The sequence below is a fragment of the Oncorhynchus keta genome, unplaced genomic scaffold, assembly GCF_023373465.1.
Source record: "Oncorhynchus keta strain PuntledgeMale-10-30-2019 unplaced genomic scaffold, Oket_V2 Un_scaffold_18122_pilon_pilon, whole genome shotgun sequence".
NCBI classification, from domain to species: domain Eukaryota; kingdom Metazoa; phylum Chordata; class Actinopteri; order Salmoniformes; family Salmonidae; genus Oncorhynchus; species Oncorhynchus keta.
In genome coordinates, this window is record NW_026290835.1 from 63,122 (window position 1) to 83,012 (window position 19,891).

At 45.4% G+C, this 19,891-nt stretch overlaps 1 protein-coding gene across 4 annotated transcripts in view; it reads right to left on the reverse strand.

The window, feature by feature from the left end:
* Positions 1-200: 200 nt before the first annotated feature.
* The window catches only part of LOC118370015 (serine/threonine-protein kinase 11-interacting protein), a 48,065-nt gene continuing 28,374 nt past the window's right edge, over positions 201-19,891 (reverse strand). For 3 of the 4 annotated variants that reach the window (XM_052514639.1, XM_052514638.1, XM_052514636.1), the window contains exons 23-26: positions 16,845-16,929; positions 15,799-15,881; positions 9,779-10,005; positions 201-1,315 (exon numbers count right to left, since the gene is read on the reverse strand). In XM_052514639.1, coding sequence (XP_052370599.1) covers positions 1,175-1,315; positions 9,779-10,005; positions 15,799-15,881; positions 16,845-16,929 — 536 coding nt within the window. In that variant the 3' untranslated portion in view covers positions 201-1,174. The remainder of the gene's footprint in view (positions 1,316-9,778; positions 10,006-15,798; positions 15,882-16,844; positions 16,930-19,891) is intronic. The other variant, XM_052514640.1, reaches the window with a different exon arrangement.

The following is a 19,891-nucleotide window of genomic DNA, read 5'->3' on the forward strand; positions in this document are numbered from 1 at the left end:
TGGATGCCTGGAGGATTAACGTGACGACAGGGGTGCATTGCTGCGGTTGTGGTTGACATTGGGCTGACTGTGTGAGAACAATGAAAAAACCCTCTGGAACTACATGATTACAGAGGGAAAAGTAGCTATTGGAACTTTCTCACTGTGAAAATGAAAAGAGTTGGACAAACATGTGGAAATACAGTGTATTGTACAGGATGTATTGTACCACAGATATGCATTTTTACTTCATGTACAAAAAGCTATAGTTTTTTTGTCATTGATTTGCTGACGGTAAATAAATTAAGTTACACACATCTGTTTGTCGTCCACTTCTACACATCTTTTCATCTGTCTTCATCTGTCAAAAATAGTATTCACTTTACATTCACAATATAGTTAAACTGCACTAGAGATATTAGCATAAGACTACACATTTTAACAGACAGCCACAAACCAACTAACATCTCCCACTTTAAAACAGGTCAGTCAGAACCCTTCCCTTTCACATTCCCTATCATGTGTATTCTGCACTTTTCCCAAGGATACAGAACACAGATACTGTCCCGGTTCATTGCCTTGGCTGCAACTCTTCACTTGGGTTGCCCTTTTCCTTTACATAATCACAGTGCATAGAGACATCAAAAGTCCCTGATTGAAAATAACCAAGAGGTGTCACGTCAGAGGTGTCCGGAGCGGAGCCTCACGGGACGGCTAGAGAGCCTTGTGCCGAGCGTGTGATGTCACAACTCACTGTTCCAGTCCCGGGACTCCTGATGAAGTCACAGTCCACTGAGCTTCAGAGGAATGGACTAACCTCCTTCATAACACACACACACAATTACCCCCCAACTCACATTTTTGCTTACCCCTTTCTCCCTCCTTATCCTGTCCTCACCCCCCTGAAAGAAACACACGATTCCCCCTCACCCCTTTCACATATTCAAGGTGCATTAGAACGTAGCAGGACTGGCAACACCACAAGGCACTCTCCCTGGCTGGCTATACTGGCAGGGTTAGAAAATGGACGGGATTCAGATGAGGCGTTAACAGATCAGTGCTTTTGTAAAAGTGAACAAACATGAGGAAATCATAGTTGGCTTCAAACCAGGTAAACATACTGTCCTTTTGAGGGTCAAGTCTGACAGTGAAGACAGACAGACCCACACACAGTTGGAAGGGTGGGTGTTTTCCCTCAGGCTGGTAGGGTGAGGTTGGTGATGGCGAGTTTGACTCCGAACATGTTCTCCCATTGTGTTCTGACCCAGACCAGCAGGCCCTGCACCAGCTCTGCACTGTCAGAGTGCAACGACCACGTCTTCTCCTCCTTCACTATCTGCACAGGAAACACATACAGACACTCACATGCTCAAATCAAATCAAACTTTATTTGCCACATGCGCCAAATACAACAAGTGTAGACTTCACCGTGAAATGCTTACTTCAAGCCCTTAATCAAGAAGAAGAAAATATTTACCAAGTAGACTAAAATAAAAAGTAACACAATAAGAATTACAATAACAAGGCTATATACAGGTGGCACTGGTACTGAGTCAGTGCGCGGGGGTACAGGCTAATTGAGGTAATCTGTACATGTAGGTGGGGGCGAAGTGACTATGCATAGGTAACAAATAAACAGCGAGTTGCAGCAGTGTACAGGAGGTTGGGGGTCAATGTAAATTGTCCGGTGGCGATTTTTAGACTGCTGAACAATTCATAATGGCTTGGGGGTAGAAGCTGTTGAGCAGCCTTTTGGTCCAAGACTTGGCGCTCCAGTACCGCTTGCCATGCGGTAGCAGAGAAAACAGTCAATAACTTGGGTGACTGGAGTCTGACAATTTTCTGGGCTTTCCTCTGACACCACCTATTATATAGGTCCTGGATGGCAGGAAGCTTGGCCCCAGTGATGTTCTGGGCTGTTCGCAATACCCTCTGTATCACCTTACGGTCAGATGCCCGAGCAGTTGCCATACCAGGTGGTGATGCAACCGGTCAGGATGCTCTCAATAGTGCAGCTGTAGAACCTTTTGAGGATCTCAGGACCCATGCCAAAACAGTCTCTTGAGGGGAAAAAGGTTGTGTCATGCCCTCCTCACGACTGTCTTGGTATGTTTGGACCATGATAGTTCATTGGTGATGTGGACACCAATGCATACACACACCTATATCATGCGCTTTGGTACACGGCAAAGAATGAGTTGCTGACAATACTGGCAATTTAATTTTTTGGGGAAGTGATGGAACAATGCTTGGAAGTGTTGATTGTTTGAAATATCTGGGTTTGAGAATAGATTCTGAATGATTTTTTGAAGAGCATATAGATTTTTAGAAAAACAACAAACTATAAGCCTGGGTTACAATACAGAGTTGTTTTACTGTATCCATTAGAAAGACCGTAGTAAACCATCTGCTGCTTCCTATCCTAGACTATAGTGACATCTTTCAAATCACAACCAAGACCTTACTTTGAGAACTCGATGTCATAATCTTTGCAGATTCATTCTTGTATGCTATTATAAGACATCATTGCACAATGTCTGAATCACTAAATGGACTGCCACTCTCAAACAGAAGACAACTGCGTTAGAACCAATTTCTTTTTAAATGGATCAACTTAAAACATGTTTTGTCGTGCTGTGTATATTTATTAAAAGGAAAACCCAATTGACAAATCATTTACCTATAGAAATCAGGACATTAAAATCACACATTGAATTTAAGAAAGCCCTTTTTCAAATGATAAGATCAAACTGTTTTCTTAACTAATAGAAACATCACCATGTGACGACATTTGTAAATATCTACACTACCGGTCTAAATTTAAATCACCTACTCATTCAAGGGTTTTTCTTTATTTTTACTATTTTCTAAATTGTAGAAAAATAGTGAAGAGTCAAAATTATGAAATAACACATATGGAATCATGTAGTAACCAAAAAAGTGTTAAACAAATCTAAATTCACTGCTCAAAAACATAAAGGGAACACTTAAACAACACAATGGAACTCCAAGTCAATCACACTTCTGTGAAATCAAACTGTCCACTTAGGAAGCAACACTGATTGACAATAAAATGTCACATGCTGTTGTGCAAATGGAATAGACAACAGGTGGAAATGATAGGCAATTCGCAAGACACCCCCAATAAAGGAGTGGTTCTGCAGGTGGTGACCACAGACCACTTCTCAGTTCCTATGCTTCCTGGCTGATGTTTTGGTCACTTCTGAATGCTGGCGGTGCTTTCACTCTAGTGGTAGCATGAGACGGAGTCTTTACAACCCACACAAGTGGCTCAGGTAGTGCAGCTCATCCAGGATGGCACATCAATGCGAGCTGTGGCAGGAAGGTTTGCTGTGTCTGTCAGCGTAGTGTCCAGAGCATGGAGGCACTACCAGGAGACAGGCCAGTACATCAGGAGACGTGGAGGAGGCCGTAGGAGGGCAACAACCCAGCAGCAGGACCGCTACCTCCGCCTTTGTGCAAGGAGGAGCAGGAGGAGCACTGCCAGAGCCCTGCAAAAGGACATCCAGCAGGCCACAAATGTGCATGTGTCTGCTCAAACGGTCAGAAACAGACTCCATGAGGGTGGTATGAGGGCCCGACGTCCACAAGTGGGGGTTGTGCTTACAGCCCAACACCGTGCAGGACGTTTGGCATTTGCCAGAGAACACCAAGATTGGCAAATTCGCCACTGGTGCCCTTTGCTCTTCACAGATGAAAGCAGGTTCACACTGAGCACGTGACAGACGTGACAGAGTCTGGAGACACTGTGGAGAACGTTCTGCTGCCTGCAACATCCTCCAGCATGACCGGTTTGGCGGCTGGTCAGTCATGGTGTGGGGTGGCATTTCTTTGGGGGGGCCGCACAGCCCTCCATGTGCTCGTCAGAGGTAGCCTGACTGCCATTAGGTACCGAGATGAGATACTGAAACCCCTTGTAAAACCATATGCTGGTGCGGTTGGCCCTGGGTTCCTCCTAATGCAAGACAATGCTAGACCTCATGTGGCTGGAGTGTGTCAGCAGTTCCTGCAAGAGGAAGGCATTGATGCTATGGACTGGCCCGCCCGTTCCCCAGACCTGAATCCAATTGAGCACATCTGGGACATCATGTCTCGCTCGTTGCACCACAGGCTGTCCAGGAGTTGGCGGATGCTTTAGTCCAGGTCTGGGAGGAGATCCCTCAGGAGACCATCCGGCACCTCATGAGGAGCATGCCCAGGTGTTGTAGGGAGGTCATACAGGCACGTGGAGGCCACACACACTACTGAGCCTCATTTTGACTTGTTTTAAGGACATTACATCAAAGTTGGATCAGCCTGTCGTGTGGTTTTCCACTTTAATTTTGAGTGTGACTCCAAATCCAGACCTCCATGGGTTGGTAATTTGACTTCCATTGATAATTGTGTGATTTTGTTGTCAGCACATTCAACTATGTAAAGAAAAGGTATTTAATAAGAATATTTCATTCATTCAGATCTAGGATGTGTTATTTTAGTGTTCCCTTTATGTTTTTGAGCAGTGTGTATTTTACATTGGAGTTTCTTTAAAGTAGCCACCCTTTGCGTGAATCAGGCCTTCATGGTCGATTCGCTGCAAAGAAGCCACCATTAAAGGACAGCAATAATAAGAAACACGAGCAATGGACATTAGACAAGTGGAAATCTTTCCTCCGGTCTGATGAGCCCAAATTTAAGATTTTTGGTTCCAGCCGCCATGTCTTTGAGACGCAGAGTAGGTGAACGGATGATCTCGGCATGTGTGGTTCCCACCGTGAAGCATGGAGGAGGTTTGACGGTGCTTTGCAGGTGATACTGTTGGTGATTTTAGAATGCAAGGCACATTTAACCAGCATGGCTAGCACAGCGATACGCCATCCCATCTGGTTTGAGCTTAGTGGGACTATCATTTGTTTTTCAACAGGACAATGACACAACACACCTCCAGGCTGTGTACGGGCTATTTGAATAAGAAGGAGAGTGATGGAGATCTGCATCAGATGACCTGGCCTCCACAACAACCCAATTGAGATGGTTTGGGATGAGTTGGACTGCAGAGCGAAGGAAAAGCAGCCAACTAGTGCTCAGCATATGTGGGAACTCCTTCAAGACTGTTGGAAAAGCATTCCAGGTGAAGCTGGTTGAGAGAATGCCAAGAGTGTGCAAAGCTGTCATAAAGGCAATGGGTAGCTACTTTGAAGAATCACAAATATGAAATAGATTTAGATTTGTTTAACACTTTTTTGGTTAATACATGATTCCATATGTGTTATTCATAGATTTTGAAGTAAAATGTAGAAAATAGTAAAAATAAAGAAACCCTTGAATGAGTAGGTGTCCAAACTTTTGACTGGTACTGTTGTTACGGCGTTCTTCTATCTCCTCCTCTGATGAAGAGGTAGAACAAGGATCGGACCAAAATGCAGCGTGATGATGATTCATGATATAATTTTAATGAAGGAAAAAACAATACAAGCGGAAACTACAAAATAATGAAAAGTGAAAACCGAAACAGCCCTATCTGGTGCAAACACAAAGACAGGAACAATCACCCACGAAAACACTCACAGAATATGGCTGCCTAAATATGGCTCCCAATCAGAGACAACGATAATCACCTGACTCTGATTGAGAACCGCCTCAGGCAGCCATAGACTAATTAGACACCCCACAAAACCCCAAGACAAAAAACACACCACAATAACCCATGTCACACCCCGGCCTGACCAAATAAATAAGGAAAACACAAAATACTAAGACCAAGGCGTGACAGAACCACCCCCACCCTAAGGTGCGGACTCCCGGACGCACCTCAAAACCATAGGGAGGGTCTGGGTGGGCGTCTGTCCATGGTGGCGGCTCCGGCTCGGGACGTGGACCCCACTCCATTAATGTCATAGTTCCTCCCCCTCGCGTCCTGGGATAATCCACCCTCGCCACCGACCATGGCCTAATAGTCCTCACCCAGAACCCCACTGGACTGAGGGGCAGCTCATGACTGAGGGGCAGCTGAGGGGGACTGAGGGGGGGCAGCTCGGGACTGAGGGGCAGCTCGGGACTGAGGGAAAGCCCGGCACTGAGGGGAAGCCCGGCACTGAGGGAAAGCCCGGCACTGAGGGGAAGCCCGGCACTGAGGGAAGCACGGCACTGAGAGGAAGCTCAGCACTGAGAGGAAGCTCAGGCAGGTAGGAAGCTCAGCAGATCCTGGCTGGCTGGCGGATCTGGAAGAGTCTGGTTGACTGGCAGATCTGGAAGAGTCTGGTTGACTGGCAGATCTGGAAGAGTCTGGTTGACTGGCAGATCTGGAAGAGTCTGGTTGACTGGCAGATCTGGAAGAGTCTGGTTGACTGGCAGATCTGGAAGAGTCTGGTTGACTGGCAGATCTGGAAGAGTGGCAGATCTGGAAGAGTCTGGTCTGACTGGCAGATCTGGAAGAGTCTGGTTGACTGGCAGATCTGGAAGAGTCTGGTTGACTGGCAGATCTGGAAGAGTCTGGTTGACTGGCAGATCTGGAAGAGTCTGGTTGACTGGCAGATCTGGAAGAGTCTGGTTGACTGGCAGATCTGGAAGAGTCTGGTTGACTGGCAGATCTGGAAGAGTCTGGTTGACTGGAAGAATCTGGCTGACTGGCAGATCTGGAAGAGTCTGGCTGACTGGCGGATCTAGCTGCTCTGGCTGCTCCATGCAGACTGGCAGCTCTGGCTGCTCCATGCAGACTGGCAGCTCTGGCTGCTCCATGCAGACTGGCAGCTCTGGCTGCTCCATGCAGACTGGCAGCTCTGGCTGCTCCATGCAGACTGGCAGCTCTGGCTGCTCCATGCAGACTGGCAGCTCTGGCAGCTCCATGCAGACTGGCAGCTCTGGCAGCTCCATGCAGACTGGCAGCTCTGGCAGCTCCATGCAGACTGGCAGCTCTGGCAGCTCCATGCAGACTGGCAGCTCTGGCTGCTCCATGCAGACTGACAGCTCTGGCTGCTCCATGCAGACTGACAGCTCTGGCTGCTCTATGCAGACTGGCAGCTCTGGCTGCTCCCTGCAGACTGGCAGCTCTGGCTGTTCCATGCAGACTGACAGCTCTGGCTGCTCCATGCAGACTGACAGCTATACGCTGCTCCATGCAGACTGACAGCTCTGGCTGCTCCATGCAGACTGGCAGCTCTGGCTGCTCCCTGCAGACTGACAGCTCTGGCTGCTCCATGCAGGCTGGCAGCTCAGGCTGCTCCATGCAGGCTGGCAGCTCTGGCTGCGCTGAACATGCGGGAGACTCCGGCAGCGCAGGAGAGGAGGAAAGCTCTGGCTGCGCTAAACAGGCGGGAGACTCCGGCAGCACAGGAGAGGAGGAAAGCTCTGGCTGCGCTAAACAGGCGGGAGACTCCGGCAGCACAGGAGAGGAGGAAAGCGCTGGCTGCGCTGAACAGGCGAGGCGCACTGAAGGCCTGGTGCGTGGTGCTGGAACTGGTGGTACTGGACCGAGGACACGCACAGGAAGCCTGGTGCGGGGAGCTGCCACCGGAGGACTGGTGTGTGAAGGTGGCACAGGATGGACCGGACCGTGAAGGTGTACTGGAGAGCCTGAGAGCAGGGCTGGCACAGGACGTGCAAGGCTAGGTAGGTACACAGGATGCCTAGTGCGTGAGGCTGGCACAATTTTCACCAGCCGACTAACACGCACCTCAGGACGAGTATGGAGCGCTGACCCAGGTGCCATCAAATCCCCGACACGCTCCGTCGGACGAATATCGTACCTAAAGCACCATACTAGCAACTCCCTCATTACTCTCTCCTCCACTTTCCCCATTAACTCCTTCACAGTCTCTGCTTCGCTCACCTCTAACACCGGCTCTGGTTCCGGTCTCCTTGGCTCCTCACGATAAACAGGGAGAGTTGGCTCAGGTCTGACTCCTGACTCTACCACACTCTCCCTGAGTCCCCCCCCTCCAATACATTTTTGGGGCTGACTCTCGGTCTTTCTTCTGCGCCGTCGTGCTTGTTTCTCCAACTCCATTCTCCTATAGCCCTCTTCGCACTACTCCAGCGAATCCCAGGCGGGCTCCGGCACTCTCTCTGGGTCGACTGCCCACCTGTCTATTTCCTCCCAAGTAGTGTAGTCCCGATATTGTTGCTCCTGCTGCCGCTGTTGCTTCTCTTCGTACCAGCGCCTCTCAGCTCTCGCCGCCTCCAGTTCTTTTTTGGGGCGGCGATATTCTCCAGGCTGATCCCAGGGTCCTTCCCCAAACATTTCATCCTCCCATGTCCGTTCCTCCTTTCGCTGCTTCTGCTGTCGCTGTTGCCTGTTACCACGCCGCTCGGTCCGGGTGTGGTGGGTGATTCTCTAACGGCGTTCTTCTATCTCGTCCACTGATGAAGAGGTAGAACAAGGATTGGACCAAAATGCAGCGTGATGATGATTCATGATATAATTTTAATGAAGGAAAAAACAATACAAGCGGAAACTACAAAATAATGAAAAGTGAAAACCGAAACAGCCCTATCTGGTGCAAACACAAAGACAGGAACAATCACCCATGAAAACACTCACAGAATATGGCTGCCTAAATATGGCTCCCAATCAGAGACAACGATAATCACCTGACTCTGATTGAGAACCGCCTCAGGCAGCCACAGACTAATTAGACACCCCACAAAACCCCAAGACAAAAAACACACCACAATAACCCATGTCACACCCTGGCCTGACCAAATAAATAAGGAAAACACAAAATACTAAGACCAAGGCGTGACAACTGTACATATTACCTCGACTAACTTGTACCCCCGCACATTGACACGGTACCGAAACCCCCTGTATATAGTCTTGTTATTATTATTTTATTGTGTTATACATTTTCTTTTTTTACTTTAGTTTATCTGGGTAAATATTTTCTTAACTCTTATTTTTCTTATAACTGCCTTGTTGGTTAAGGGCTTGTAAGTTGTAACTGACAGTTAGACTTAGAGGTTATGTTGTCTTTTGTTTGAATTGTTTACGTGTCCGCTGTGCGGGGGAAATAATACAAGCGGAACTACGTAGCTAATATTGTTGTAACGGGGATCCTTATTGTTGCAACACACTTTTGGAGGGAAGGCAATCCCGCGCTGTGTTAGCTAAGTTTTCATGTCATAGGGTGTAGTTCATAAAGGTTGAAGCATGTATGTTAGGATGAAGTGTGAATTCATGCCAGGAATAATAAGTGTGAAGTTTGATTTCCTCCCTTCTGTAATAAGCAGCCAATGAGGTATTTTTCCTTTATTCGTGTGTTTAATCTGAACCTGTTATAACGCCGGTTAAACTGTTATGCATGTAAGCACTTCAGAGTTACACCAAGCTAATAAGTCACTCTTAAGATAAGGTTGTAAGAGTGTGCTTAACTGTATTTTTCATTTACTTTATAGTTCTCACGGAAGGTGATAATTCTGACTAAAACTACAGAATAAAGCCGCCAGTTAAAATCAAGGAACGGTTGTGCTCGTGGTTACTGAAGAGAGCTACATAAGTAAGCATTTCACAGTTGGACTTGGCACATGACAAATAAAATTAGATTTCATTGTTAGACAGTAGTTGCCACATTCTTCTTCTTACTAAGTATTGTTCGTTTGTTAGTTGTTTTCATCTGCACACTCTTGAAAACAAGATGGTGCATTTCAAGAGATTTCATCCTGAAAAATGTCTAATAAACATACAAATGTGTGCCCAGCTTTGCTCATGATAGCATTTAGCTTGTCCAGCTTACCCTTGAGAACTTAGAAGAAGTCCTTCCTAATTTAAGACCAATCACATGTCTCTTTCCTCCCTCAGTCTCACCTCATCGTAAAGCTTGATGTCCATTCTGCACGGGTCAGACGACCATAGATGGACAGAGCTGACACAGCTGATTGGCTGGGTCTCCTGAACAGTGACCCGCCCACTGCAGGGTTCCCCGTTCTCATTGGCTGATGGGTGGGGCAAGCTCTTGCTCCATTGGTGGTCTTCGTTGAGCAGGTACAGGGTTTCCCGGGTGGCCAGCACTGTCAGAGGGGTCACACAGTCTTCTGGCAGAGAGAACGAATATAACACACAGAAAATATGCATTTGGATAAATGTTTAACCCCCCCCCCGTACAGATTATAATCATATACTTGCATCTAAATAGTTTCGCTTGTATTGTATGTATCTAACAGGGGGTCTTATGGCAGGTCTCAAAGTGTTTTACCGTCTGGTTAACCTCTCTGGGATATTTGGGAAGGTAGCGTCCCACCTCAACAAGTGCAGGGCGCCAAATTCAAAACAACAGATATCCCATAATTAAAATTCCTCAGATATACAAGTATTTCACGCCATTTTAAATATAAACTTGTTGTAAATCCAGCCACAGTGTCTGATTTCAAAAATACTTTACGACGAAAGCACACCGAACGATTATTGTAGGTCAGCACCTAGTCACAGAAAAACCCAGACATTTTTCCAGCCAAAGAGAGGAGCCACAAAAAGCAGAAAGAGCTAAAATTAATCACTAACCTTTGATGATCTTCATCAGATGGCACTCATAGGACTTCATGTTACACAATACATGTATGTTTTGTTTGATAAAGTTCATATTTATATCCAAAAATCTCAGTTTACATTGGCGCGTTACGTTCAGTAGCTCCAAAACATCCGGTGATTTTGCAGAGAGCCACATCAATTTACAGAAATACTCATAATAAACATTGTTAAAAGATAAGTGTATTGCATGGAATTTTAGATCCACTTCTCCTTAATGCAACTGCTGTGTCAGATTTCAAATAAACATTACCGAAAAAGCACACCATGCAATAATCTGAGTACAGCGCTCAGAGGCCAAAACAAGCCATACAGATATCCGCCATGTTGTGGAGTCAACAAAGTCAGAAATAGCATTATAAATATTCACATACCTTTGATGATCTTCATCAGAATGCACTCCCAGGAATCCCAGTTCCACAATAAATGTTTGATGTGTTCGATAAAGTTTATGTCCAAATACCTTTTTGTTCACGCGTTTGGCACAGTAATCCAAATTCAGGCGAAAGGTAAAAAAGTTCCGTTACAGTCCATAGACACATGTCAAACGAAGTATAGAATCAATCTTTAGGATGTTTGTTTTATCATAAATCTTCAATAATGTTTCAACTGGAAAATTCCTTTGTCTGTAGAAATACATTGGAACGGCAAGCTAACTCTCACGTGAACGCGCGTGGTCAGCTCATGACACGCTGGCAGACCTCTGACTCATTCAGCTCCCATTCCCCCCTCCTTCACAGTAGACGCATCAAACAAGGTTGACATCTATTGGAAGCCTTAGGAAGTGCAATATGACCCCATAGACACCGTATATTCGATAGGCAATGACTTGAAAAACTACAAACCTCAGATTTCCAAATTCCTGGTTGGATTTTTTTCTCAGGCTTTTGCCTGCCATATGAGTTATGTTATACTCACAGACATCATTCAAATAGTTTTAGAAACTTCAGAGAGTTTTCTATCCAAATCCACTGATGATATGCATATATTAGCAACTGGGCCTGAGTAGCAGGCAGTTTACTCTGGGCACCTTATTCATCCAAGCTACTCAACACTGCCCCCCAGTTCCAAAGAAGTCACGGGAAGAGCCATATCAGTGGGACGCCGGTACTGTGGTGAGATAAGACAAAGCTCTCATCTCCTTAGCACCCCCACCGGGAAACAGCTGCCTCTCTCTCCCCCTCTCCTCTTCTTCATCTCCTCCTCTCAGTGTTGATCTACTCCATTAAACCAGGAAGGAACTGTCCAGCTTTGATCAGTCGACAGTCAATCACCAGGGATATAGGGGGATAAATAAGAGTCCTGCAAAACTGGATCTGACTAGATTTGATATATTATTATTTTTTCACCAGGTAGGCCAGTTGAGAACAGGTTCTCATTTACAACTGGGACCTGGCCAAGATAAAGTAAAGCAGTGCGACAAAAACAACACAGAGTTACACATGGGATAAACAATTGTACAGTCAATAACACAATAGAAAAATCTGTATACAGTGTGTGCAAATGAAGTAAGGCAATAAATAGGCCAATATTGGCGAAGTAATTACAATGTAGTGATTTACACTGGAGTGATATGTGCAGATGAGGATGTGCAAGTAGAAAAACTGGTGTGCAAAAGAGCAGAAAAACAAAAATAAATATGGGGATGAGGTAGGTAGTTGGTTGGATGGGCTATTTACAGATGGGCTGTGTACAGCTGCAGCGATCGGTAAGCTTCTCTGACAGCTGACGCTTAAAGTTAGACTACAGGGAGAGAGAGAGAGAGAGTCATGCAACACTGGGTCTGACTAGACTACAGTGATCTCCTACAGGGAGAGAGAGTCATGCAACACTGGGTCTGACTAGACTACAGTGATCTCCTACAGGGAGAGAGAGTCATGCAACACTGGGTCTGACTAGACTACAGTGATCTCCTACAGGGAGAGAAAGTCATGCAACACTGGGTCTGACTAGACTACAGTGATCTCCTACAGGGAGAGAGAGTCATGCAACACTGGGTCTGACTAGACTACAGTGATCTCCTACAGGGAGAGAGTCATGCAACAGTCTGACTAGACTACAGTGATCTCCTGCAACACTGGGTCTGACTAAACTACAGTGATCTCCTACAGGGAGAGAGAGTCATGCAACACTGGGTCTGACTGCAACACTGGGTCTGACTACAGTGATCTCCTACAGGGAGAGAGAGTCATGCAACACTGGGTCTGACTAAACTACAGTGATCTCCTACAGGGAGAGAGAGTCATGCAACACTGGGTCTGGCTAGACTACAGTGATCTCCTACAGGGAGAGAGAGTCATGCAACACTGGGTCTGACTAAACTACAGTGATCTCCTACAGGGAGAGAGAGTCATGCAACACTGGGTCTGACTAAACTACAGTGATCTCCTACAGGGAGAGAGAGTCATGCAACACTGGGTCTGACTAAACTACAGTGATCTCCTACAGGGAGAGAGAGTCATGCAACACTGGGTCTGACTAGACTACAGTGATCTCCTACAGGGAGAGAGAGTCATGCAACACTGGGTCTGACTAAACTACAGTGATCTCCTACAGGGAGAGAGAGTCATGCAACACTGGGTCTGACTAAACTGCAACAGTGATCTGCAACACTACAGGGAGAGAGAGTCATGCAACACTGGGTCTGACTAGACTACAGTGATCTCCTACAGGGAGAGAGAGTCATGCAACACTGGGTCTGACTAGACTACAGTGATCTCCTACAGGGAGAGAGAGTCATGCAACACTGGGTCTGACTAGACTACAGTGATCTCCTACAGGGAGAGAGAGTCATGCAACACTGGGTCTGACTAGACTACAGTGATCTCCTACAGGGAGAGAGAGTCATGCAACACTGGGTCTGACTAGACTACAGTGATCTCCTACAGGGAGAGAGAGTCATGCAACACTGGGTCTGACTAGACTACCATGATCTCCAACAGGGAGAGACAGTGGGAGGACTGGGTAGGAAGTGATATACGTAATAGTCCTCCCTCATTCTCCCCACACCAGTCCACTGAAGTCCAGGGATATAAAGTAGCTGGACACAAATGGGTGGACACTTTCCTATGTCAATGGATATATTTCCAATTCGATTCCTCATCTTCCTGATGTTTAAACCCCGTTTAAAACGAATCCTCCATCCTCCTGAAGTTTAAACCCAGTTTAAAACTTCAGCAGAGGCAGGTCAGTGCATGTTACAATTACAGTAGTTAACATTCTTTCCACCTGCACAGCCCATAGCCTGCAGCCATGCTTGGCTACAGATGCAAAGTCTGCACCCACAGGCAGGGAGAGACACTCAATTACACAGAGAAACATTAAGAATTATGCATTGCACGCACATGCATACATACACTAGATAAAAATATAAACGCAAAATTAAAACAATTTTAATGATTTTACTGGGTTACAGTTCAAAAACAGAATCAGTCAATTGAAATAAATAAATTAGGCCCTAATCTATGGATTTTACATGACTGAGCAGGGGCGCAGCCATGTGTGGGCCTGGGAGGGCTTAGACCCACCCACTGGGGAGCCAGGCCCACCCACTGGGGGCTTTATTACAGACAGAAATACTCCTCAGTTTCATCAGCTGTCCGGGTGGCTGGTCTCAGACGATCACCAGGCGAAGAAGCCAGATGTGGAGGTCCTGGGCTGGCATGGTTACACGTGGTCTGCCGTTATGAGGCCGGTTGGACGTACTGACAAATTCTCTAAAATGACGTTGGAGGCAGTTTATGGTACAAAAATGACCATTAAATTCTCCTGCAACAGCTCTGGTGGCCATTCCTGCAGCCAGCATGCCAATTGCACGCTCCCTCAAAACATGAGACATCTATGGGATTGTGTTGTGTGATAAAACTGCACATTTTTAGAAGTGACCTTTAATTGTCCCCAGCACAAGTTGCACATGTGTAGTGAGCACGCTACTTCTTAGGGCTACGCATCCCGCTAGCTGGACAACTTCCGGTGAAACTGGAGGGCGCGTAATTCAAATAAATATCATACAAATTATGGATATTAAACATTTAGGTACATACAAGTGTCTTATATTGGGGCGGCAGGGTAGCCTAGTGGTTAGAGCATTAGACTAGTAACCGGAAGGTTGCAAGTTCAAACCCCCGAGCTGACAAGGTACAAATCTGTCGTTCTGCCCCTGAACAGGCAGTTAACCCACTGTTCCTAGGCCGTCATTGAAAATAAGAATTTGTTCTTAACTGACTTGCCTGGTTAAATAAAGGTAAAATAAAAATAAATATATTGGTTCGAAAGCATGAATTCCTGTGGGATTGTGTTGTGTGATAAAACTGCACAAGTCCGATTTACAGTAGCTATTACGGCGAAAGCATGCCATGCAATTGTTTGAAGCACAGGTTTCATAAATTCACAAATAGCGATGAAATATTCACTTACTTTTTGAAAATGTTCCTCTGATTTGTCATACCCAGCTATAACATGTAGTGTTGTTTTGTTAGATAAAATCCTTCTTTATATCCCAAAAAGTCTGTTTAGTTGGCGCCATCGATTTGAGTAATCCACTCGTTCAACATGCAGAGAAAGGAATCCGAAAATCTCTAAATTAGTTTCTATTTACTCCTCAGATACCCTAAAATATAATCAAACTATAATATTTCTTAAGGAAAGAAGTATGTTCAATAGGAAACCAATTTTAGCAGGTGCGTCTCATCTTCACGGCACCCGCAAACACGAATTTCCAAGACTGTGTCCCTATACTAAAACTAATATTTCTTATTCGTTTTGGAAGTTACAAGCCTGAAACCTTGAACATAGACTAGAATTGAGTATACCCTTATACTTGCCATTGTAAGAGCATAGTCTATATAAAAAAAAAAATCTGGTTGTTTTTTTTGTATTTTCTTGTACCATATCTATTGTGTTATATTCTCCTACATTATTTTAACATTTCTACAAACTTCAACGTTTCTTTCCAATGGTACCAATCATATGCATATCCTGGCTTCATGGCCTGAGCAACAGGCAGTTTACTTTGGGCACGTCATTTAGACAGGAAGTGGAGAAAAAGGGGCCTAGCCCTAAGAAGTTTTAATTAATCAGCTTCTTGATATGCCACACCTATCAGGTAGATGGATTATCTTGGCAAATTAATGCTCACTAACAGGGATGCAAAAACATTTGTGCACAAAATGAGAGAAATAAGCTTTTTGTGCATATCGAAAATGTCTGGGTTCTTTTTTTTCATCTTATGAAACATGGGACCAACATTTTACATGTTGTGCTTATATTTTTGTTCAGTATACATACACACACTTCTAATGTACCTTGATGTAGAAAGGACAGGAGGTAGAAGAACTGTAGCTGGCCATCCTCCACATCAGTCTGCATGTCTTCACACACAAGGGGCCTGGGGAGACAGAGGAAAGGCTTACATAAGAGACAACCAGGTTAATATTCACAACGTCACATTGTACATCAGGCCCATACACCACATCAGACTCTGAATCTAAGTGCTTTTGAGACGGGGCAGATCTCAAAAGTGTGGAGATATGAATCAGGAAAAATAGACATATCTGTATCACAGACACATAAAGACGACTTTGGTCTATGGTTTCAAAATAGCCCCCTGGGTGAATTTGTTTTCGAAAATGAGCAGACAGAGGTAATACTAATTCTGTGTAGTATTTTGTGGTTTCTAAGTCTGTTGTTGACTTTAAAATGACCATGTTTTAATAGCTATTCCAACTATATCCACGATAGTGTGATTATAAAAGCTACACAGAAATGGTAGGCATGATAAACAATTAAACAGTCCTGAGTCATCCTACGGTCCTGTTCTAACAGTGAGTCTGTTCCCTGAGTAGTTGTGGTTTTCAGCTACACAAAAAAAAGGCAGTATAATAACTGAGCCATGAATTATCTCAGTGAATGTACAGCGTGTTCCATCATTACCACAGAAACAAGGGAAGGCTCCTTTCAGGTGAGCAAGGACACAAGAAAATCATAGGGGAGGAAGCCACTTCACAGTATTGGGATGAAGCCCCTAAGGACATGGCACTGCAGGATCAGCTCTCTTGTTAAAAGGTAATGCATCGTTAGCGCTTTCTTAGCATCTTGAGGCAAACACATGTAAGACATTAGAATGTGGCTTAGCCACTAATTTAGAGCCCAATTTTCGACAATGTGGAGGTTTAGTAACACCAGACAGAAGTTACCACAGCCTTGTCACTGTCACAGTGGGGGTAAGAGACAGATGGGCCTATGGCTTGGCTCAATACCATCGAGTGGAGATGGTGAGGATATGACAACATATCCAGGACACATGCAAGTCATTCAGGGCAATTATAACATAAATCTGGGCAGTTCGTACCAGAGATGATGCTGTGGGTTGAGCCTGGTGGTGGAGATAGACTTAAGCTTGCTGTCTGACTTGGTAGCCAACTCACGCACCACTCCTGAGGGAGAGAGAGAGTGGAGCAAGGGGAAAAAGAATAGGAGATACAAATTAAGTTTAATGATGCGTCGCAATCAATGGTTCTCTCAACTATTTTTAAAGTGATACTTTGAGATTTTAGTAATGAAGTCAGATGAACTCGTGGATAGCATTTTTATGTCTCTGTGTGCAGTTTGAAGGAAGTTGCTAACTAGCGTTAGCAGAATGACTGGAGGTAACATGCTAGCAGATATCCATAGACTTCCAGTCATTGCGCTAACGTTACTTAGCATATGCTGTTGAAACTAACTAACTTCCTTCATACTGGACACAGAGACATAAAAATGGTATAGACAAGTTCATCTGACTCTGGAGAAGTTGCCAAAAATCCAAAGTATCCCTTTAAATAGAGTTAATTAATGTTTTATGGTTTTTCCATGCAGTGTATTGGAACATCAGCACAATTAAATTTCAATGAACTGGGACGATAAATATGTTGATTGATTGATTGAAAGTAAAATCAGAGCTTACACAGACAGAACACCTCACTTCGAACTCTACACTGTATGTAACTGTATGTAACCTACTGGAAATCACACAGGACATGGGCTGGGTTTACACCTGCAGCCCAATTCTGATATTTTTTTCCACTAATTGGTATTTTGACCAATCAGATCAGCTCTGAAAATGCTCTGATGTGATTGGTCAAAAGAACAATTGTGCAGCCGTCTTCATCCACCTGGCCAAGGCTTTTGACTCAGTCAATCACCGTATTCTTATCGGCAGACTCAACAGCCTTGGTTTCTATAATGACTGCCTCGCCTGGTTCACTAACTACTTCTCAGATAGAGTTCAGTGTGTCAAATCTGAGGACCTGTTGTCCGGACCTCTGGCAGTCTCTATGGGGGTGCCACAGGGTTCAACTCTGGGGCCGACTCTTTCCTCTGTATATATCAATGATGTCGCTTTGATCCACCTCTATGCAGACGACACCATTCTGTATGCAGGAACAGATATAGCCCTTGGTTCTCCCCAGACCTGACTGCCCTTAACCAACACAAAAACATCCTATGGCGTTCTGCATTAGCATCGAACAGCCCCCGTGATATGCAGCTGTTCAGGGAAGCTAGAAACCATTATACACAGGCAGTTAGAGAAGCCTAGGCTAGCTTTTTCAAGCAGAAATTTGCTTCCTGCAACACTAACTCAAAAAGGTTCTGGGAGACTGTAAAGTCCATGGAGAATAAGAACACCGCCTCCCAGCTGCCCACTGCACTGAAGATAGGAAACACTGTCACCACTGATAAATCCACCATAATTGAGAATTTCAATAAACATTTTTCTACGGCTGGCCATGCTTTCCACCTGGCTACTCCTACCCCGGTCAACAGCACTGCACCCCCAACAACAACTTGCCCAAGCCTTCCCCATTTCTCCTTCTCCCAAATCCGTTCAGCTGATGTTCTGAAAGAGCTGCAAAATCTGGACCCCTATAAATCATCCGGGCTAGACAATCTGGACCCTTTCTTTCTAAAATGATCTGCCGAAATTGTTGCCACCCCTATTACTAGCCTGTTCAACCTCTCTTTCGTGTCGTCTGAGATTCTCAAAGATTGGAAAGCAGCTGCGGTCATCCCCCTCTTCAAAGGGGGGGACACTCTTGACCCAAACTGCTACAGACCTATATCTATCCTGCCATGCCTTTCTAAGGTCTTCGAAAGCCAAGTCAACAAACAGATTACCGACCATTTCGAATCTCACCATACCTTCTCTGCTATGCAATCTGGTTTCAGAGCTGGTCATGGGTGCACCTCAGCCACGCTCAAGGTCCTAAACGATATCTTAACCGCCATCGATAAGAAACATTACTGTGCAGCCATATTCATTGATCTGGCCAAGGCTTTCGACTCTGTCAATCACCACATCCTCATCGGCAGACTCGACAGCCTTGGTTTCTCAAATTATTGCCTCGCCTGGTTCACCAACTACTTCTCTGATAGAGTTCAGTGTGTCAAATCGGAGGGTCTGCTGTCCGGACCTCTGGCAGTCTCTATGGGGGTGCCACAGGGTTCAATTCTTGGACCGACTCTCTTCTCTCAATGAGGTCGCTCTTGCTGCTGGTGAGTCTCTGATCCACCTCTACGCAGACGACACCATTCTGTATTCTTCTGGCCCTTCTTTGGACACTGTGTTAACAACCCTCCAGGCAAGCTTCAATGCCATACAACTCTCCTTCCGTGGCCTCCAATTGCTCTTAAATACAAGTAAAACTAAATGCATGCTCTTCAACCGATCGCTACCTGCACCTACCCGCCTGTCCAACATCACTACTCTGGACGGCTCTGACTTAGAATATGTGGACAACTACAAATACTTAGGTGTCTGGTTAGACTGTAAACTCTCCTTCCAGACCCATATCAAACATATCCAATCCAAAGTTAAATCTAGAATTGGGTTCCTATTTCGCAACAAAGCATCCTTCACTCATGCTGCCAAACATACCCTTGTAAAACTGACCATCCTACCAATCCTCGACTTTGGCGATGTCATTTACAAAATAGCCTCCAATACCCTACTCAACAAATTGGATGCAGTCTATCACAGTGCAATCCGTTTTGTTACCAAAGCCCCATATACTACCCACCCTTGCGACCTGTACGCTCTCGTTGGCTGGCCCTCGCTTCATACTCGTCGCCAAACCCACTGGCTCCATGTCATCTACAAGACCCTGCTAGGTAAAGTCCCCCCTTATCTCAGCTCGCTGGTCACCATAGCATCTCCCACCTGTGGCACGCGCTCCAGCAGGCATATATATATATATATCTATATATATCTCTCTAGTCACCCCCAAAACCAATTCTTTCTTTGGCCGCCTCTCCTTCCAGTTCTCTGCTGCCAATGACTGGAACGAACTACAAAAATCTCTGAAACTGGAAACACTTATCTCCCTCACTAGCTTTAAGCACCAACTGTCAGAGCAGCTC